Source organism: Empidonax traillii, unplaced genomic scaffold (genome assembly GCF_003031625.1).
Source record: "Empidonax traillii isolate 1590-97213 ecotype Southwest subspecies unplaced genomic scaffold, ASM303162v1 scaffold58:size1836614, whole genome shotgun sequence".
In the NCBI taxonomy this organism is placed as follows: domain Eukaryota; kingdom Metazoa; phylum Chordata; class Aves; order Passeriformes; family Tyrannidae; genus Empidonax; species Empidonax traillii.
The window spans coordinates 711,956-734,916 of NW_020955251.1; the positions used below are offsets into that span (position 1 = coordinate 711,956).

The 22,961-nt window shown below is 37.9% G+C and overlaps 1 protein-coding gene across 7 annotated transcripts in view; it reads left to right on the forward strand.

Moving 5' to 3' along the window:
- The window catches only part of RBM33 (RNA binding motif protein 33), a 102,670-nt gene that overhangs the window by 27,207 nt on the left and 52,502 nt on the right, over positions 1-22,961 (forward strand). For 6 of the 7 annotated variants that reach the window (XR_003570756.1, XM_027879782.1, XM_027879783.1 and 3 more), the window contains exons 7-10: positions 701-872; positions 7,615-7,823; positions 9,564-9,867; positions 14,643-14,701. Coding sequence is in view for 6 of the 7 variants with exons in the window: in XM_027879782.1 (XP_027735583.1) it covers positions 701-872; positions 7,615-7,823; positions 9,564-9,867; positions 14,643-14,701 (744 nt within the window). In the remaining variant the exon portion in view is untranslated. The remainder of the gene's footprint in view (positions 1-700; positions 873-7,614; positions 7,824-9,563; positions 9,868-14,642; positions 14,702-22,961) is intronic. The other variant, XM_027879785.1, reaches the window with a different exon arrangement.

The following is a 22,961-nucleotide window of genomic DNA, read 5'->3' on the forward strand; positions in this document are numbered from 1 at the left end:
TTGAAGGAGAGGGATCCATTTTCATTTGGGACATTATCTAAATAAATGTTCTCTGTTGTAGAGAAAACTGGAAAGTAAATGATGGCAAGGGAGTAGCGTTCCAGAATACAAATTCAGTATTTTTGAATTTTATCCAGTACTGTTCTCCATTCTCTTCATCAGTTGGTGAATTTAAACTAGGAAATATTCAAGGAATAGAAAAAGTAAGGATAAGTACAGTTATGCATACCTAGAGGAATAAGATTGAGATGCCTGATAATCTGGTTTTTATTTGTGTTTTTTTTTTTTTTTAAACATGCTACTGATGGTGGTTAAAAAAAATGAAGAAAAAAAAAAGACCCTAATGATTTACTGTTTGAATTACTCGAAACTGGCAGTATCCCAGGTTTGCATCTTAGTGAATTTAGTGCTAAAATATAAGGAAGTAGCTGCTAATCAGGTGGAGGAGTTTCAATATCCCTGAAATGTTGCAGCAGGATGTATTTTCTAAATAGATTTTACTTTATAATGTATTCTATAGTTCATATATTTTAAAACAATTCACCAGGCTCTTTAATGTTCACTGAATTACACACGAGCACAAAGTATAATGCCAGCAAAATTTGTGCAAAGGGGCTTTTAAAAAAAGCTTTGCCTTTTGACGCTGATCACAAGAAAATAGATTTTTCATGTTGCATGTCCTCTATATTTTGTGATTTAGGCAGCTATTGGATCTCTGGAACTTCAAGAAGAAACAAAAGAAGAATCTGACGAAGAGGAGGATGATGATGAAGAGTCCGGACGATTACGTTTCAAAACTGAACGGAAAGAAGGAACAATAATCAGGCTCTCAGATGTGACAAGAGAAAGGAGAAACATTCCAGAAACTTTGGGTGAGGTTTTGTGGCAATGGACCGTTTTGCAGAGCTCTAATGAATGAAAGTAAAAGACAGGCTTGCCAAAGCTCTTCTAAAAGAGTTTAATGCCAAAAGTAGAACAGTCACCTTCTAACTTACACTGGCTTATATCCAAATTGTCCAAAGTCGTATGTGGTGTCTTGTAGTATGTGAGGTGTCTGTCTCCTTGGGAATAATGTTTAAGCATGTCATGTTTTGAAAATCATCGTTATATTTGTTCACTGGGACTTCTGTGGTGTCTTGAAAAGCTTTCCTGTATTCAAGCAGCAGCCCTCTGTCTGTGCTTTGCTATGTATTCTGATGGATTACATTTTAAGGAATTTCTTCGGGTGATTTTCAGCTGATAAATCTTACTTGTGTTCTGCTGTGAAATACCTGCATGTTTGCTGTTTTCCCCCAGGAGTATAAGCATGCTCTGAACCTGTTGTGTTCCTACTCTTGGATTGGCCTAGAGAAAATGTAACTTGTTGGGGAGTGTGTTAGAAATCACGGAAACCCTTTTTTCCTGGATTCAGCTTTTCTAACATGAAACAATCTGGATCTCTTAAAGCCCCTTAATCCTCTAGGCAGTGTCTAAAAGGTTATAATTTCTTTGTATTTGAGCAACAAAACATGAGGGTGTTTGTTTCTAGGAACACTGCTCAATATATATGATGAATTTGCCACTGCTACTTCAGAAGAATCAGTAGATCTGGAACTTTCTTGCAGTTGCTCTGTTTTAGTCTGTAAATAAAATCAGATTGGTTTATGGCTTTGAGAGTTAGCTCAAGACCTGTCATGTGCCCTGGGTGTTCAGGTATATGGTATGAGTGTTGTGCCTGCCCCACTGGGGATAACCTCTTCATGTTGGCCTTACAGTGGTGGCAATAATAATAAATAATAAGTAAAATTAAAATTAAGGTATTAGGAAGATGGGCAGAAATTAAGCTTTTCCTCCAGAAAGATGTACTATTCTCATAATTTTGCTACTGAACCAAAATATCAATTTAAACTAGAGAAAAAAAGCCCTGATCTTTTGAAGAGAATCAAGATGTGCAAGAGAGGTGAACTGGTAATGAAGGCAGATTGTCAGATACTGTTGGCTAATTGTCAGATACAACTGGGAAAAGATGTGTGTTATGATACTTTCAAGTTTTGGCAGACTGTAGGGATGGATTCTTCACACAGAATCCTGTAAAAGGGTGCCCTGCAGCCTGAACTTGCAAGCTGGGTGGTTCTGCTTTCTTTACAGATGAATTGGTGTCTTTGGACAACAGGGCATTTTGGAATTACATTCCCAGAGCAAATACAAGAGTACTGGAACTCATCCTGATGAAAATTTGCTCTTACCTTGAAAGCTTTGCTTTGCAAAGAATGCGAGTTCAAAGCGTTTTTCTGGTGAATTGTTATAACCTTTTAATCTGATTGCAAGAAATTTGGGCATTTATTATGCCTGCAAAAATGGAGAAGCCTTAATTCTGTAAAGAGGTGTTGTGGCTAAGAGGACTTGTTCATGAGCAGCAAAGGATCAGCTGCAGAGGAGGCTGAACTAGACCTTCACAGTGGTGTTCTGTGTCGTGCTGTGAGAGATGTTAGTGTTTGATTTTGAATCAAAGGTATTTCTCTTCTGTTGTTCATATTTAGCAAAGAGCTGCTTTTACATGCAGTGTCAGGCAAAGCATGTACTAGGGCCTTTATTTGGCATTGTTTTAACAATCAGGAATTGATTCTGATTAGAATCAGACTGAAAGGAACCCTCTAGAGGCACAGAGTGGTCTGTATGGGCAAGGGGTGTTTTAGCTGAGGTGCATCCCAAATATGTTTACAAGCATAAGACCGTGGGTTTACATACCACATACAGACTACATCTTTTTTATACAAAAGGTGCTGGTGGCTTTACAAAAACAGAGTATTGCAAAAGCAAGAGTGCTCTAGAATAACTAAATTTCTGCACATAGTTGCAAGGTAAATGACAATTGCATGGGCATTTGTGTATCTGTGGATTTATTCTTTATTTTAATATGAAAGGATCAGACAGTGAGGAGAAAACAGTCAAGCTCCACTACAGGTTAAAAGAGGAGTGGTTTGAATTAGACTTATTTTTAAATGTAATTTTAAGTAATTTGGGGTGTAGCTCTGAGATACGAGGAAGAGATGAAGCAAAGATGGATGATTCTTTAAGGAGGTTTTTCTGAAAGTGGTATTTGGCAAAAATACAATCTTGCTGTTCTGAAATGGTTTCTATTCATACCAGCTTTTCTTGTTAATTTGTTGGTAAAGAGACCAGATGATTGACCATGTGGTAGAAAGTTAAACTGCAAAAGATTCTTGTTTGCATATAAATATCTACTTCCTTTTGAGATTATAGAGCAAATTTTTACAGATGCTGTAGTTTAAAAATGAGATTTCATTGCAGACCTACATCTCCGTACTTCAAAATATGAACATAGTTCAGAAAATACCTAAAGAGGAATTAACATTTCAGTTGAAGTTACAAACGTAATTTCCATCCTGTCACATTTTGGTGACCTTTTGTGACAGCTTGTCTCTATTGGAGGAGTGCATTCTTACTTACTGATTAAAGGTGTCATTTGAAACCATTTTATTACCAGCGATAGTGAAATTAATCTTGACACTTAGAGACACTAGAAAAATAATTGCTGATTCACTGCATTAACTGTGTGTGTGAGAACTGTACAGTCAGGATGAGACTAAGTGTGTGCTGGTAAAAAAGATGTAAAAATATAAAGTGTTCTCATGAATGTAGCTGAGATCTTTCCTAAATGTTTCTTTATCCAAGGTAATGTAAATGGTGGTTTTGCAAAATCTAAAGAAGAGGTATCGTAGGACAGCTATGCAGTTGATTTCTGGTGATACCAAGTTTGTCATCTTTGATAAGAAATAGGTAACTTCTTTCAGAGCATGTAGTTGAAGTCTTTCCAGAGTGGAAATTGCCATTATTCTCTGGATTTAGTTACCTGTTAAGGAATGTAAAGAGAAAAAATGTCTTTGGTATCACCAAACTAAAGTATTTCCTCTGTATCTAATTTAAGAAAAAATCAAACCAAACCCTTACACTTATTCAGAACCACTTGCAAAATGCTAACAAAGGTTAATTGGATGTGGCAGTACTTTTTGTTATGCCCTGCTTAGTTGGCTTACGTTCACTCTGATGACTAGTGGCTGAGATTTCAGGCATGACTAGGAAATTAAACCGAGTGGTTTCACTTTTGTCCTGTTGCAGAAGCAGAGAGTGTAGTCAATTTGCAGATCTGGATGATGAGGAGGAGAAAAAGTTACAACATGCTGCATATATATGTAAATGAATATATATATTTGAAAATCTCTGCATTACCCAGGATCATACAGATTCTGGGATTTTTAAAGCTGTGGGTTTGCAGTGCTGTTGCTCTGGGGGAGCAGCGTGAGGCAGAAGTAGCTGCAGAGCTGTGTGCTCAGGGTTGGTGTGGGCAGGAGCCAGGGCTGCCCCAGCCTGCACACACTGTGCAGGGAGCTTAGCACCATCCAGCTGGGCCTGGGCTGCTTTGGCCACAACATGCACAAGTTCTTAGCCAGAAGGAAGCCCTGTAGGGAAAGCCAATCTCTTCTTCCTCTGCTTGTCGCCTCATTTCAAGTTAGCAGTGTGATCTTGCTCTCAGGGAAGACAGGCACTGTTTTTCTTGCTTCCTCCCTGCAAAACCATCTTCCATGTTGTCTCCTCTCCTTGATCTCTGTATTTGTGGCACAACGCTCTCAAATGCAACATGCAGCCCAGCTAATAATTGAGCTGACTATTTTTTTCTGTGTGCTGATGTATATCTATATACAGCACTTGAGGTGTTCTTGACATGAGTGTTGACTTTTGCAGTCTGTGGTTCTGAACCTGCACTTTTGTGTCTAAGCAAAATTGTAGGACACTGTTGCCTTACTGGCATGCTGTGAGGGAAGTGTGTTTGATGCTGATGTAATCTTTTTAAAAAACCAGATGGTTATATTCTGTGGTCATAGATGTGGTATGAATGTAATGATGTTTGCTGCAATGAATTCTTGGGACGGTTGGATGTTTTTTCTAAGGTTAGTGTTACACACATGTTCACTTTCTTGGCTGAAAAACTGAACACATGGACTGTGCCTTTAAGGACATGGCCTTCAAACCTTGAGAAATTTTGTGTGAAGTGGGGAGGAAAACGATTTATTCATTTTAAAGAGAGTGAAAAGCGCATCAAAGATCTTTGCGTGGATGCTGTCATCCCTTCCCTAAGGTTAATCAGCAAAGTGCTCTGAAGTAATTTTGTTTGGAGCAGCCCATTCTTTCTTCTGAAGTTGTTTCTGTTCAGTGTTCTTCAATATGTACTCAAGAAGCTGAGAGACTCAGGCATAATCTTGCCTTTTAGGAAGTCTAGCTTTATTTCCAGGTTCATTAAAAATTACTTTCCTCACATGTGACTTCTGTATAACAGGAAGTTGCTTCTTATCATCTTGTATGACTATCAGTGGTAGGTACTTGTGGAAGTGACTGAACTTTTTTTTTCTAGACTACAGCCTTGCTGAGTTCAGGATTCTGGTATGGAAGACGGCAGAGGAATTGTCCTGCCTGTCCTATTCTTGGGTTAAAAAACCATTTTTCCAAGTAGCAGCGCACCCAGTGTGTGCTGCAGAATTTAAAGCAGGAGTGTTACTCCTTTGCAACATAGTGACACTATTTTTGCCCATAAGTACATGGAACTAATGATCCATCTTTCTGGCAGACCAAGTCAAAGCCCACATCTGCTCTTTCGTGCTTGCAGACCTCTGAAGAAACAGAACTTGCTACAGGTGTGGAGAGAGGAGGCTTGAAATCAGAGCCCAGTTTTTCCTACTGAACTGGCTTTTTTTTTTTATCTCTGTCAGCCAGAGATGGCTAACATGGCTGTTTTAGTTGCATCTAATGCTTTTGATTGCTTTGGACAAGAGTACATTTGTTTTAATTTTGCTCAGAAATATATAGTGTGCACATAGAACACCATACTAAGACTTGAGGCACTGTGGTTCCTTGCCTCTTTCTAAAGCATTTTGTGAGATTTTCCTGATAAAGCCTGATTGTCTTGGGCTCTGCTGGTGTCTTGAGGCATGTTCCTCGAGGTCAAAGGTAGCATTTCATAAGAGTATCTGCTAAGGCTTTATGCCATTTAATTGTGGTGTCAGAGAGGAAAGGAAAGGAAAGGACAAAGAGAAATTTATCTCATCACCAACATGCAAAAATGAAATAGGAAACTCTGTGGCAGATCCTGAGCTTTTAAAAGTCTGTAAAGTTTGCTGTGTTCTCACAGACCATCAGCAAGTTTTCAACTTTTCCTTTAAAAAGCCACTGCTTTGTGGAGGTGCTGAATACTTCCGAAAACTGGGACATGCAAATTTACAGTCTTTGCAGCTCAGTCATGCAGGTAGTTTTTGTAGCCAAGTAAGAACAACTGCCGCAGTGGGAATGCACAGCGCTCACCCTTCTCTGCCCTTCTGTCAATCCTCAACTTCAAAGACTAATGGAGATTACTTATGAAGATGTTTAAGGGGATGGTTTAAGTAGCTTTGGCTTTTAGACTCGCAGGAAACTGTAAGAGTTTTCTAATTGCCTTAGCTGTATATTCTTGGTGTATATCTAGTGGTGTGGAGATGTGTTAGTGTCTCAGCTGCCAGATACAAATTATTTTTATTCTGATATTCAGATATTGCAGCCACTGTGTGTAGTAGTGCCAAGTATACATTAGTTCAAAATATGTTTTTATTTGTCAGGAGTATGTTTCTTTTAGAGTAGTTTAATTTTGTCTTATTAGAGGGAGAAGTCAATATCAGAGGCAAAAGGGATCTGGCTGATGAACGGCAAAAGATGAAGCTGCATGTTTGAGGTTCAGTTTATTATCCTGTTAAGGTGATTCAAACCTGGTGAGTGGCACTGCTCATACTGCCATGGTGTGTTTCCTGAAGTCTGTTGTAGACTTTCTCTGCATTTTCAAGTAATTTCATTACCTGGCTCTGTTACTGAATAGTTTTAATACTCTGTCAACATTGTCCAAGGAAATTTGTCAGTCTTTGTTGAGTACCCTCTTTTCTCTGGTGTTTACCTGTGATGTGGGTTGGGTGGGTGTTATCAGCAATGTGTTTTTCTTGAGCTGAGAACAGATCTTACTTGATGCTCACTTGTGAAGTACAGCTGAGTCTTAAACCACATACAATAAAATAAATAGTAATTAGTTACATACTGGAAACTCACTTCAGCCATCAGAAAGTGCTTCTTTGGAACTGGCCAGTGTGCAGAAGAGTTTGGTGGATAAAATCTGTTTATATGTAAGGCTCAACAGATCCTTTACTGAAAGTTTATGGAGGTTTCATTGTCCTACCTGACATTTCTGCAGAGAAGTGAGATGCTTAAGATAAAACTTTAAAGGAGTCTCAGCCATCTCTTACAGCAGAAGGCAAATTTCAATACCATCTTAAAAAACAAAACAACCAAACCTCTTTGTTCGTGTTTGTTTCATTTATCTGCTGCTGTTTGCCTGTGCAAAAGACACAAGTATCTGTGATTTTTCCTTTTAAAGATGTCTTTAATGAAATGTTAACATGCCACCTAAAGGAGATCAAAGTGCCTGCAAATTTGATCTTAGCGCAGGGATTCTTCTGTAGTTCTAGCAATGTTCTTTTCATTGTGTTTTCCTTCTTTTCAATGGAAAGCTAAAATATTTTCCCCCCCTTTCTCTCTTAACAGAGCTTTCTGCAGAAGCCCAAGCAGCATTACGTGAGTTTGAAGAGAGGGAAAGGCAGCTCAAACAGGGACGATACGGCTCCAGGAGAGGAGGGCGAAGAGGAGGCTCCGTTATGTGCCACGGAATGGGAGAACAAAGGAGAGACAATAATGATAGGGGAAGAATGAAGGATCACAGGCCTGCACTGCTGCCAAACCAGCCATCAACAATGGTACCTTTTAATCCTTAGTGTTCTTTGAACTTCCTTTCAGGAAGTTAGGGAGAAATGCATTCTAAATCATGAATTTATGCAAAGGTGGAATATATGTTCCAGTGTAGGCCTTTTGCTCTTTGTTAGACAGGATGGGCTTTGTGTAACTTGATGATTGTGAAGTACCTGCTTCCAAATGTAAAGTGCATTTTGACTCGTACAACACAGTCAGACTTAACCTGCTGATTTGCATGAGGATGGAGGAATAACTTAATTCTGAGAGGTCCTCTACTTGCAACACGGAAACATGTTCAGTCCCACATTATTAATAGCAATGTAGTTTAAAAAGATTATTCTTTAAAATATTTCCTTTTTTTAGTCAAGTAATACTTTTGCTGATACTTCTTAAAAAAATAAAAAAATCTATTTGCCTGACAGCCATTCTACTGTGGAAGTAAATAAAGCCCTAGGAAGGTAATCATTACCTCCCTAAGAGATAAATTATTATTGGGGATTTCAGATGAAATTAAACTTTTTTGCTACTTTGTTTTCCCCATGCTTTGTATCACAATCTAAAAGACTTTTTCCATCCAAAAAACCCCCATCAACTCTAACAAGTGTGTGATCAAGAGATAACCCACACTTATTTTTGTTCACTTGCATAAAATGTACTGGAAACTGAGACTGTTGAACAAGGTCCTGTGTATTTCTTCACAGGACAAGGTCTTCTGTATTAAACAGAGGTGTTTTTTTCCAACAGCAATAAGTAGGTGCTGGTCACTGGCAGGAGTCGGTGTTACCTCAGCAGTTGAGAGCCCTACAGTAGAATGTTTCATGCTTTTAAAACAGTGAAGGTTGAATAATTTACTCTTCTGGTTTGCTGCAGTCTTTGCTAGCTATTTTGATTTTAAATGTTGTAAGCGTTTTTGTGCTTGTCACAGTATCTACTTGTATATACTATGTAGCTGGTGTGCTTTGTGTATGTGGCTGCAAAAAAAAAAAGTGTCACATCTTTGTTGCTAAAAGGTTGCCTCTTTGGGACTCAAGATTCTTCACTATCATTTGGAAGTTACTGGATAGTTCTGAGACCTGGTGTCACTGAGTTCAGAGGCAGAAGAATGTCTCTAAAAAGAAAAAGGATTTTTTTTTGTTAGAACTGATTTTTGCTATTTACTTTTAAATGTTAAGCAGCAAGAGACTGCCTTCTGTGCTAGGAAAGGTACCTTTGAAATGTGTCCTTAAAGTAGTTTTTTCTTCAAGCAGTATGGATAGATTTGCTGCACTGATAACTAAAGAATCTAGTTCAGTTTGTGTTTTAACTTTTTTTTAACCAGTTCTAGATATGTTTTTTTTATGCTCTTCTATGTGTGAGACAGAAGTTAGTGGATTTGTTCTGATACCTGGACTCAGATTTCCAGTGTTCTTTACATATACATTATTGCAGTTGATGACAGTTTCCAATGTCATGCAGAACACTACCATATGAAAGTAGACAGTTTTACTGTGAAAAATAAGTGACTGTGTCTGCATGCCCTCTGTGCTTCCTTGTTCTCTGCTCTCCTTCACATGAATATCTTTGACTGCTCCTTTGCTTTCCTGTGCTGAAGGTTCTAAACAGTTCCAGTTAATATAGGGGAAAGAAGTTTCTCTGTTCATAATTGGCCTTAATTGTTCTCCAAAGGTGTCTTGGTTTTGTGCTCATTTATGTCAGGATATTTTAACTTTAAAGCCTGGTGACTTTGTTCTTTTGTCTGACTTTAGACTCACTCACAGAGGTTAATTCCAACACACCAGCAACCTGTTATGAGTCTGTTCCAGCAGCAACAACAGCAACAACAACAACAGCAACAGCAGCAGCAACAACAGCAGCAGCAGCAGCAACAGTTACAATCTCTGCTTCCTTTACAGCATCAGCATCATTCTTCTCCTCCTCCAGTGCTACATATGCCTCCTCCGATAGAAACGCCTCGAATAATGATGACTCCACCTCCAGTGACACCTCAGCAACCGAAGAACATACACATAAATCCACATTTCAAGGGGACAGTAGTGACGCCCGTACAAGGTGAGCTTTCTGAGCACCTTTCCAGTCATGCAAGAGTGACTCATCTTTTTCTTTGCCAGAGATGCAGCAGTTTGTTTACCACTTCATGGAAATATGCTTCCGGCTGCTGTTGTTTTCTTTAAGCTGGAAACAAATGTTTTGCCTGAAGTAAGACATAATGTTGTTGGACTGTCGCCAACTGAAATAGCAAAGCCTTTTCAGCTTTTATGTTTGTTGCTCTAATGTAAAGCCTGTGAAGAGCAGTAAGAATGGAAGCTGAAAAGAGAATGGGCTTTTTAAAAATAATAAATGTCAGTTTTCAAAGCTAGGTAAGTACTGCAGTTTGTAATTTCCCACGTCATTCCAGCTTCAGCCAAGCATTCACAGAATGACCACCTGTCTGTTTCAGTGAGAGGGTACTGAGGCACTCCTTGCACTGTAATTGCTGTGTGAAAGGTACCAGTTTGCTGTCCTTCCTTGACAAGATACATGTCCTCAATTCTCCTTTCAGGGCCACATTTGTAATTGTTTGATTCACAGCCTGCAAGTACATATTTTTCTGTAAGTTAACACAAACACTCTTTGGGCTACACTTCTTAGGGTAGCTTTCAGCAAAACTGATAACGTTACTTCTTATTTAGGAAATGTTTAATCCCTAAGAGGGTAAAAAAAGATGCCTGCATAGCTCTGATTTGTGATTTTGTTGGGATTAGATAAAGTAAAGAAATACATAAATATTTATACATATTTACCACTAGGTTTTCTGTATTTTTCCTCCTTCAAATCAGCAGAACTCCAAGCCAGTGCTATCTCTGCTTCATTTATTTAACCAATGAAAAGTAGGAACTTGGCAGGGTAGAATATTGCCAGTATGTAGAGATCTATTAGGCTTCCCACTGATGGCTTTGTAGTAGCTGTGTTGTAGAGCTTATTTGGCTTTTCCCTGTGATGCTTTCCATAAAATTATACATCAAGACAGATTATCTGGAACCACTCCAAAAGATCCTTTACTCTTGGATTTATGCCTTCTGTGCATTTTCCTAACATTGCCAAAGTAGAAGTTACTGTTTTGTGAGAAGCAGTAATTGCTTTTAGACTGTTCTTCTCTTTCCCTATGAAACAGCCAACAAATCTTCTGTATCTAGGTGAGCAAGTGTCCTCCTGATGCTGGGAATGGCTACTGAGGACCTGTGCTTTTGACTAATGTCAAAAGTACACCTGTGTATTTTCTTTCTTTCATCTGAGGTTTTTTTACCTTACTGGGCAGCTTCAGGCTTGTCCCAGCCTTCCCACTACGCCTGTGGCAGGTTGCAGGTCTCTTGCTTTATCTTGAGCATAGTCTCTTTTTCAGTCTTCACTTGCAGATCCTCATCTCACTGCAGAAATTTAATCTTCTTGATTAGAGAGCGTGTATTGGAAGCTGAGTCCTCTGCAGTGACTGAGCGCAGTGGCCATCTCGGTCTCTTAGTCTGCAGCAGTACAGCTATACATTTGCACACCTAAGGAAAATGTGTTTGAAATTAGGAACCTTCTGTGGGTAGATGAGGATAATTCTGAAATCTTCAATGCTATTTGCATATTAAAATGAACTTCTAAGCAATCACTGCAGGCCAATGGTAGGTAGAAATTCCAGTGTAGGGAGTGCCATTCTAAACTTCCTCTTGAACAGTGTTCCTCCATTTAATCCAGCTGCTTGAAGCCCCAGTAGGCAGAGACTGGTGGTTGATAACATAAGGATGTGTTTCACTTACAGCATCATTAATTTCAGGGTAACAGGAACTATGAAAGATCAGATTGACTTCATGTTCTCGATGATGCCTTGCCCCTTTTTGGCTGAACCTATTTCCAGATACATGAAGGTTTTTACACATTGGAGAATACAGTCAGATCGGTGCAAAGTTTATTGGGATTCTGTTGTTGAGAACATTATGCCTGGAAGCTAAAAATGCCATGTCTGGGAGTGCATGATATGCACATTTAGGTTCTGGTAATTTTAATGGTGTGCTGTCATGTTTTAGTGTAGACTGGCATTTTTTCCTCTCTAATTTTATGGCAGGATTAAGCTAACATACTTCTAATTGTCAGCAGCAGGGACACTTTTCCCAACTGCAGATCATAGAAATACACTTTTTCAACGTCTTTTTGGTTTTAGTCTTGAAATGAGTCGAGTATATCACTATTTTCTAAAATAGAGTCAAACCTCCTGTAAATTATTATGAAATTTTCATGTGAATAAAATACCATATAAAAGAACTCTAGTAGACAGCTACTTCAGCCTGAAAGGGAGTAGAAGCACTCTTGAAGAATCCTATCATTGGCTTATTCCTTTGATGTTTCAAAGGCATATCTCTTACAGTGGCCACCATCTCCCTGCCCAGCCTTGAATCTTGGTTCAAAAAAATAGTTACTTTCAAGTCAGTTTTGTTTCAAATGAATTTGTACTATTTTTGGTCTTTGAAGCTTCATAAATGATTAAGGACTCAGCCTATCAAGCCCCTAAAACATGAGCTTCTGTGAATACCTTCTGCAGGTACTGTGCTTTTAGTGCTCAGTTGTGCCTCCTGTGGCATTTGAATCCTGTATCTTTTAGTTGCTTGCTTGTCATATAACAACTTTTTTCTTTGTGTCCTATTCTGTCTATACTTTTGGGTCGTAAGTAGCAGCTTTTTCTGAATGCATGTCCAGATTTGAGTATGATCAATTTACTAATGCTGGAGGGCTGTACGTAGGTGGACTGTGAAATACCGATCCAGCCCCTGATAACAGGTATTGCGTTTATACCACAGGTATCTATTTCAAGGATACCGTGGCACTGCCAAAATTGACATGGACTAATGAGCAGTTTATGGCAGCTCAGTGTGCCGTTTACCTTCTGAAAACTGTTTAATGTCTTGAGAAAAATCACATTATAACTCTCCAAAGTAATCAATATGGGAAGTGCTTCTTCATCTTTTCAGTTATAGCATTGGAAGCTATAGCATATACACAGCAAGAAGCAATTTAATCTTCTTAAAATAGTGTCTTACAACCTGTTGTGTATTATTTTTGAAACATGCTTTTCAGACCTAGGGAATATTTGACATCAAGAAAATGAGGACTTATTTGAGAGTTCTTTGCTGCTGAAGCAAGTGTCCAAGGTTTCAAAGGGCCCAGAGTTTGAACTACTATCTTTCATGAGTAATAAATTAATTTGTTTCAAATATATAAATATATATCTCTATGTATGCTACTGCCGGAGGCAGGATACTGAAATGGACTCGAGTGCTCTGTTCAGTTGACGTTTCCCACCGTATGCTGTTTTTCTCAGTGCCTCCCTGACCCATAATACCTGAACTATTTTAGGACTGTGTCTGTCAGGTGCAACCTGTCAGTTTTTTTCAGGTGGCCATGGCTGTTTCATATCGACAGATGTTCATTAGAAGTCAAGATGAGACCGTTCAACTCATTTTCTCGTGTAATGTGATATAAAGCTTGCACACAGTCCTCCCCTGCTGAAAGATGGCTGCAATTAGTTTACCCCATCACTTTCTGAACCAGCAAACCACAAGTACTTAGCAAAAGTGGATGCAAGCCAGATATGAACATGAACTAAAAACAACCTCTAATGCATTAGTTCTTGTGCCTCAATTCCCAAGGAAAAAGGGACTTTTTAGGCATCTTAGCAAACTCATGTGTTGGGAAATGCACCCAACTTCTCCCTCAAATTAGCTGTATTTCTTGCCATCTTTCTAGTGTAACACAGTAGCTGTCTACAAGTCAATGTTTAATTGTGGAAAACGTTTTCCTGTCACTTTCAGAAGTGCTAAAAACAAACTGCAGAAAGAACAACTGTATTGAAAGGTTTTAGTAAATGGGCAAACAGATTCAGTGCTGCTTGAAGTACTTTATTTAACTTTTCTAGGCCTTTTGTTTAACATGGGAACGTTGGTATTTTTAACCACTTAAATAACTCAGAGAGGAAATAAAAAGTGCACTGGAAAATGGGAAGTCTGTCATTACACTTTGTAGTGGGGATTCAAATACAGATCAGTCCCCAAGGTGAGTCAGCTGTAGTTCTTTGTGTGTTGTGCCATAACATTAAGTGAATGTTTTGGGAAATATTTTTTTGACTAGTGTTTTGAAGTGTAGTTGTATAGGCAAGTCATCCATGCCAATCCCCCTGAAATACTAGTTTGGGAGTTATTTTTCAGGAGAAGCTCTCCTAATTCTTCTTTATGCAATAACAGTCTTTCACCTGAGATATCAAGTTTTGTGATCAGTTCCATACAAGCACTCTGGTGGCAAGACCAGACTAAATAGTTTTTGTGTGCTGTTAATTGCAGCTGCCTGCCTCATTTTAACCCTCAGGAGCAGTGATTTATACCAGTTGGTATCTCTCATGTCCATTCTTGTTGTGGTAGCTTGGTGGTGAGACTGGGAGATACCTCGGAAATGTTGAGTGGCATGAAGTAGAGAAGGCAAATTAATCATGTATCCTTCTATTTGAAACATGAAGTTCTCTGTCAGCTTTGTCTAAGAGATGTCTTTTGGCTGAATAACTATTCTGGTTTTTCTTCCTGCAACAAGGAGCAATTTAAGTCTGGAAAATGCAGAACTAAATTATGTAAATTAACTAGGAGAATCCTAATTGCCTTGTTGCATGTTGCAGGGGAGGGAGCGGCTGCTTGAAGTTAATTGTAGGAGCTGTGACACATGAGGGTAAAAGTAGCAGATTTTAATCATATTGCAACTGCTTTTGGAAATAACAACAACTGTTAGGTAAAACAAATGGTGTTAAAAGGTGCTTCTTGTTTCAGTGCCCTTGCTGCCAGTTCCTGCCCAACCAAGACCTGCTGTAGGACCCCAGAGATTTCCTGTGAGTAGCAGCTGTTTCTTCTTCTCTGATATGGATAAGAATACATTTGCAAGGAAATATTAATATAGCAAATAAAAGCTGTTCTAGTGAAATATAATTTTAAGGATTTGTAAATATTGACAATACACTCTGCAGTTGAAAATGTTTGTTAAAAGCTTAAGGTCAATGGATTTTTGAGAGTAGAATTAATTCTGTTTAACTGTAAAATTGTTGAACCAGTCTCTCCAGTGGGAGAGGCATGAATGCATCTTGTCTTAAGGAATATGGGCTTCATTTTATTACTTGACTCTTTCTGTATGAATAGAATCCTTATTTTATTTGATATAATAAAAGGCTATTTGAAATAATCCCTAAGCTTAAAAAGCAGTAATATATATTTATTGTAAAACTCAGCAATCATTTTTATCATTACTTCAGGCATTTCAATGCCCTCACTTTTTAAATAAAAAATGGAACTGGCATTGCATGACCTTGCTTTCTCTTACATTTCTAACTTGGAAAACAAACAAGGCACTTAGCTGCTTCAACTTCATATTTTTTTTAGCTCTGTGAATTGAAAGAGTGCATACTTCTAGAACTTTTCGCATCATTTCAGTTCTGTTATCCTAAATTTCTAGTTGAAATGGTTTGAAAAGTTTCAAAGTAAGTAAAAGAAAACCTAGGTTGCATTATTGCCTTAAATACTTTCAAATGAAGACCTGTATACTCTGCTTCCCAAATATATAAAACGCACAAAAATATAAAACACACAAAAATGATCATCTGTTGATGAGTGCAGTGTTGAAGGAGGAGAGTAGATGTCTGAACATCTGTGTAGTATCACACAGTAAATTGCTGGCACAGAGATCAGATGTGTTTGAAAGAAGCAGATTTCAGAAACCTGCTGTGACTTTTGATTGCCTGTTTGCAAACCTGCTTGGCTTTGCTGCAGAATATTTTTCATGCAGGGCGTGTAGCTGAGGAATTGTGACGTCCATATTTTGTACAGAAACGGAGTTTTTAAATTGCCATTTTTTCTTCTGTGAAGTCTTAAAAGGTTAAACAGTAAAACCACAGTTTCATTATGTCAATTCCTGTTATATTTTATCTTCAATAAAATATTTTTGGAGCTATTTTTCTATTAAAAGTATTGCGGTTTTCAGGGGAAGTTTCCTTCAACAGCCTTTTAGTATTATGTAGAGGCCTTATTTACATTTTAAAAGCAGTTTTAATTGTTTTTTATAAAAACAAGTGTCTTGCATTTGTTTTTCTTTCATTTGCCCATAAACACAATTTGGTATGCAAAAAGCAATTGGAGGATAAGGAGTATCTGTAAAGACATTGTAACTGGTATCTTTGAAGTGTTTACACTACTGTAGAAAAATTGGAAATTAATTTTTTTTTTTTAAATTGACTGTGAAATTAGATTTTAATTCTGTTAACTTTTGGTTTCATAAGTTGAGAAGTACTGCAAACCTAGGTAATCTACGTGCAACAGTTTTTAGAAGGAAATAAAATAAAAGGAACATTTTTTGGAAGGACTCTTGCTCCTTTAGCCTGCAGGAAAAACTTCACTGCTTGCTGCCTTTTTATTTACATAAGCAGTGCACCAGAAAAGAGTCACTGTAATTAATTTTTCATAAAGGGGAGGGAGGGCTGTCTTAACTGAGAGGATCCAGCAGTGTCATTTGGTTGCCCTGACTGGTTTGGGTTTTTTCTGCTTCAGCTGGTAACATGCTGGATGACCCTGAGAAAGTTACTTTATCTTTTCATGACTCACTGAGTTACAAAGTGGGTATAAAATGGACTTCCCTTATGAAGTACTTTATAAATTTTGCATAGGTTATCAGTCATATTAGGATTAGGAATTAAGTGTCACTGTGTACATATCTCATGTTTGTTTTATTAAATGTAGTATGTTAGCTCTTGAGCTGAAGTCAAATTTACTTTCTGACTAACGTTTTATCTTGCAGAACTACCTTTCTTGCTCTGTTACATGTCAGACGCCTTTTTGCCATTAGAATTCACTTGTTTATGTATGTTGACTTATAGCAATAGAGCAATTGTTAGGCAACTTTGACAAGCCATTTGAAAAAGATCAAAGACTTGTTCCAGACTGTAGTTCATTCATCCTTTTCTTCACTGTATAAAGAATCTCTGGATTTGTAATGACTTGAATTTGCTCTTGGTTTTAGGATTGCATAACCAAAGGATAATAGACAAGTGATTTTTCTGATTGCTTTGTTTCTAAGAAACTGTGTGGTTACAATTAAATATTTGCAGTCTGCTTTCCCCATTAACTTTAAACTGGATGGTTTATGTGGCAGAGGTAGAAACATGGAAAGTAATGAAGTTCTTCCAAGGAAAAGACCAGGAATGGATAGTGCCAAAACTGAAGGAAAAATTTGCCTCTGAGTTCCTTTCTTATCTAGGAGAGAGGCCTCTCAGCACAGAGAGCCTGTGTGTGCTCTGAACATGGGAAGAGCTTCAATCAGAGCTAATCAATTGCCAGTCATAAATCTATTGGAAACCAGGTGTTACTAATTTAGGGCTGATGAAATGACTTGTAACCATGTAATGGTTAATTCTTACAACCCTCTGCAGAAGGATGTAATTGAAGGGTTGAACAAAGTTGTAATGAGCATGTTAACATATGGTGTGAGTTCTAAATTATGGGAAATAATGTAGTACTACATCAGGGTAGTGTTGATCAAGATTGAACCTGCTTAGAGTGGGGACTGATTAAATTTCCTTAACCTTGAATCTCAATTTTAATATTTCAGTGTAGAGCTTATTGTTCAATTATGCCTTTCTTACAACTTAACTCATGAAATGTTTAGAGAGGAAGTGCTAGAAAGGATGCAGGGAAACGAATTTGCATTCCCTGCTTGGAGTTATTTTAGCATTTACACTAATCTTTAAAAAAGCAATGAAGTTGTCTTACTCTATAAGCATTTAAGGTGACTTAGTGTGAATGATGTTTCAAAGCTATATTCTGCTGAGGAGGACCGAATAAATGGTGGATCAGAGGTGTGTCACAGCTGAGAAATGTGGTGGATGTGTGGTAACTGGGAGTTAGACGTGAATTCTGTTTGTCTGAATTGCACAATACTCCTCAGGTGGCTGTAGTTCATAGTAATCCAGTCTTCAAGCATAGTTGGAATTAACCTGGAACTGTGCAAGTGCCAACTGACTTTTTTCTTTAAACTGTTTAAAGAATTGATTAAACAGACTTTTGGCAAAGTCTTCCTGAAGGTCTTGCTCTTGTCATCTGCCTTTGCTTTCAGGTGTTCAAAATGCCTTTTCCCGAGTTCTCAGCATCACAGTTGGTATTTCACAAATAACAGTCTACTTTGGGAAGTGATCTATTTAGAGTAAGGTGACAGAAGACTTTATTCACAGACTAGCTGTATGGGTCTTCTGAACTTTTCATGTGTTATCTGACCAATTTATTAATTCTCGTGGATACCCCGGTGCAGGTAATGGAGCTTGTGGGTTTTTTATCACACCAGAGGGACCATTGTGGTTCCTGTCCTCCATCCAGTGTTTATTGTGTGGGCTATTTTTCCGTTTCCATTTCTGTGTTCTGTGAAAAAAATGGGGTAGAACAAGAGAAGAAGAAATTAAGTAGAAAATGGAAGAGGTCTTTCTAAATGCTTTGTATGAAGGCTGCTGCTAACTGATTATTACAGAGGCCAGATCATCACAGAGTATGGAACTAAGAGCTATGCTGATGGTCCAGATCTTTTCATCACTTATGTGGGTCCACCAGCATATTCTGGGTCTGAAATACTTCAGTGTTGCCTGAAGAAAAGTTTATAGAGGCTTTTGGCTTCAAACACCATTTATTTAACTTAATTAACACGATAATATTATGTGGCACATGTGTGCAATTGTTGTGAGGAATACAAAAGTGGAAGAGGTGTTGTCATGCCCACTTTGGGATAGAATGTGGCAGAGGAGCATTGTCAACATTCTTCAGCCAGAAATGATGAGGTATCCTTACCTACCATATCTGGGGCTGGACTGAGGAATTTGGAGAGAGGAGAAAGTTGGGGATAACCTGCTTCACTCTGTTGAAGGCAGTAAAGAGAAATTCCTCATATCTGAGGCTGTTTCCCCTCTCTCTGTGACCTGGAGCCTCCTCTGAAACTGCAGCAGGGAGCGCAGAGCCTGTTAATGCAGCTGTATGCCTTTTGCCAGGAAAACTTTCAGGAAGTTGGAATATATTCTGATAACCTGTCACCCTGCGTGTGGTGTGAGCCAGGCAGGTGTCCATCCCACAGACACATTTTATGAACTTTGGTCAACTTGAATTTCAGAGCTGGAGTCAGGACTGGTCTGAAGTGGCACAAAGCACAAGATGAAGTGACATGAGTGTCTAGCTGACTGACTTGTATATTTTTTGATACACAGAGGTTTTTGCTTATTATAGGACACCTTAGTGCACTGGGTGTGGGTCTTTCACATGTTGGATTCAAGTCTGAAAACGTTGAATTGTATTGCATAAATTATGTTTTATTTGGTATTTTTAAGACTTTGTTAGAGTCACTTGTCCTCAAGCCCTTGTGAATATCCTACATCACATGTCTTTTTGGTTCCCAGGGGGTTTTGATATGAATTGGTTTTGGAACTTAGAACTCCTTTTTAAAATAATCTTCAATCTCAAAGAATGCATGATTTTTTTTTCCCCCCTTAAAAACCTTAGTAAACTTTTTTTATATTTTCAGTGAAATGCTTCTACTTGATCTCCAGGACATCAGGTGATGTTTTAAATAGATGCTGTGAAAGGCACTTGGTTAGTTTTGATTAATTTTTTTTTCACCATTTCTGGAAACTATTTGAATTCTGAGCTTTTGAGTGTTGTTTGTGATTCAGACACTGTTTTTAAATACTTCATGATTTAATCTGTTAGAGGTTTTTAAAAACAAGTGACCAGTCATTGCTCAAAACAGATGTTGCTGTCCTTCATGGCCACTTGTTTGAAATATTTCTTCTGAAAAAGGAATATATTACTATTACACAAATTAATTCTAAAAGGTACACATGAAAACAGTTTACTTGTTTTTCCCAGGAGGTCCTTGGACTGACATGAATCAGTGTGCACCACCATTTTAGCTAACTTGGATTGGTTTAATGGGATTACAGTGGATCTGGGACTGTGGCTGTGCCATTTCTTGCAGGATGCAGAGGCAGAAATTTGCAGTGCTTTTGAAAACAAAACTCCTTCCAATAGTGTTTGCCGTTCGTTGTGGGAAATGCAAATAGGGAGTAAATTTTTTTTTCTGGTCGTTTCAAATTCAACCATGAGTTGCTACATGTGAGTAAGGGGTTTTTGACAACTGTTATTAAGGTGGTGGCTCATATTCTGCAATACTGACGGTAAGGACAAATTATAAACAGTCCTGCATCTGAGCACAGTGAGTCATTTTAGACTGATACTAAGTAACTCATACATTTGCAACAGTACACATGTAGGAGACGAACTGTTAATGGAAATAAAAAGCTACTTGTGAAAATGATTCTCCTACTTCCTCACAATTATTCTCCTTTAGCCATGGCTTCACTATAATGAGTAACAGTAAATGAAATTTTCACTCTATCGCTGTGTAGCAGTGGCAGATCACAGGTAGTGTAGAAAGCATTTTGTTTTCATATAACAGGATACATGGTATCAGGTGGCGTTGATTGACATTTCTTGGATACTGCTTTATACAGCATTTCATGCAAATCATGTTTGAATGAGACTGCTGCATCAAATTACATTTCTTTCAGATTATAGCCCTTGCAGATGTGAGACAGAGCTTGTTCAGCAGCCAGCAAAAAGCTTTCGTTTTTAGCAGGTACTGTTTTCACAACTTGACTGCAAAGCCCTATAATTACAGCACTTAAGATAGTGAAGGAATGATGGGCACTTTCTCTTATCAGATCTATAAGTAGTAGCAAGCAGATGCAGCTTGAGATCCCTCCAGCTGTCAAGTATTGTCAGGCTGGCATAGAGGGAATGCAGTTTAAAATGCAGGTGACATAATACCCAACATCCTCCATTTGCTAGTGAGCTTCTGATTAATCACGATTACCATACATTATCATACCATCAAATTTAATCATATCAATGAATTCCCATCTGCAGGAGGAGCAGCAGCAGCTAAACATGATGGTAACAGCTATTAAATAAGAGAGAAATAGATGGTTTCTAAATGCAGTAACCATTTAACTTGTCATGTAGCTCCAGTGTGCACATGCTCTGTAGATATTAAAACTGAGCAGAAGACTTGTGCCCTTTAAATTTTATAGTTATTATCATTTACCTTTACATTGCTATTTAGCACTGCCAAGTTAAAACCAGAGTCGTAGATTTATTTTTTTTCCCCCTCTGTTAATGATGCTGGTTTTTATTCAAGCTCAGCTTTAGTACCTGCTAAATACAGAATCACAGAGTGGCTGAGGTTGATCAGGACTTCTGGAAGTCACCTAGTCCAACCCCCTGCTCAAGCAGGGCCACATAGAGCCACTTAGCCAGGACCGTGTCAGGATGACTTCTGATTATCTCCAAGGATGGAGACTCCACAAACTCTCTGGGCAACCTGTGCCAGTGCTCAAGAGTGAAAAAGTTTTTATTTATATAGATATAAATTGTATACCGATTTTTGGTATATTTGTATGAATGAAATTTGAAGTTTTTAAAGCACTGTAAGCAAAGCACAAATTTTTATCAAGGCAAAGAGGAAAAGGTATTATGCATATGCTGTTTTGCCATTAATTAGGCACTGTTAAAGAGGTACTCTGAAGAAATCAAGACTTGTAAAGAAATCCAATTAAAATATACAATTGCCTTCTGAGTACAATGCACTAAGAGTAATTTAGTGCTTAAACACTGAATAGAGAACTGAAATATATCTGCTACGTTATTAAAGAGCCCTAGATGATAGTATAGTTATCTTTGGCTGTTTCACTGAGCTGAGAAAATGTCTTTTTAAAAGATAATATAGTACATTTGTGTCATCACAATACAAAAAAAAAATAAATCTATAAACTGGTATTTGTTCACCTTCTGCACCTTCATTTCTTGCCAGTTCTTTAGGATGTGAAAGGGAAAAAGCTTATTATTTCATTATAAAACAGTCACTACTGTTTACAATAAAATAAGCTAATTTAGGGGAATCTTCTGGGTTGTGACTGTAGGATTTTTTTCCCAAAAAAGGAAAAAATGTTGTATCTGCAAGCACATGGAAAGCTCTGAGTATGTAAAGTTCTCACATAAATGTGTTTGTAAGGTCAGAGATGTGTAGAACACCTCAAAAATGAGATTTCCTTACAGAACTAAAAATTCTGTATCACGTAATTTAGCTACTAAATAATCAGGTCTAAAATGTCCTTTGCTAATACAGGTGAAAGTCCAGGTTAGCAGCAATTCTAATTCTATAAAGCTGGCTGCTTCTTGACTTTTTTTGTAGCAACCTGAGCATCTTCTACTGAAAGGAGAAGCATCATCCCCAAGTCACATTAAGGTTCTCAGTTGTTTTTAAATTAATTATAACTGCACCTTCAAGCTTGAAGTGTAATGTGGAAATCTTGAATTTAATATTCATTATCCAGTTTAGTTGTAACTGCAGAGTTGTTTGTAATTGTCAGTGATTTGCAGGTCACCAAGATACACAAGGTCAATAAACGCTGTGATAATATTTCCCTGGGGGAAACCTCTAAGTCCAATGGAAAGGTATGAATTTTGTTAAATGTTATCTCATTAGTTCTGAGAGTAGAGGAGGCCCAAAGGTTTTGGGTCCCTTATTTTTTACACATCCCTAAAATTGTTATTTTCACAAAAAAACCACCAAACAAACAACAAAAAAACCAAAACAAACAAAAACAAACAAACAAAAACAAAACAAAAAAACCCACCAAAAATCGCAGAAGGATTTTATTGTCTTTAAATAAAACGATTAGGAAATTCTCTTCTTTCAAGGGAGAGTTCATCATTCTGAATGGCACTAATGTCCATTACACTCTGACTCCAGTTTATATTTGTACTGTACTTAATCTTAAAAAAGTTAGAGGGCACTAAACAAAAACGATCACACACTCTTGTACACCCCACTCCTGAAGAGGATTGCAAACGAATGTGAAACTGAATCTTCCAGATGTGAATTAGTTTGAGAATGGACTGTTTAAGAAATTACTTCGGTTTGTGATCTGAGAGGTTTGGGTTTACTCTTCCGTCATGTAGTGCAGGCTGCAACAGCTTGTCTCACATTGTTTCTGGTTATGGCCTGTCTCTGCT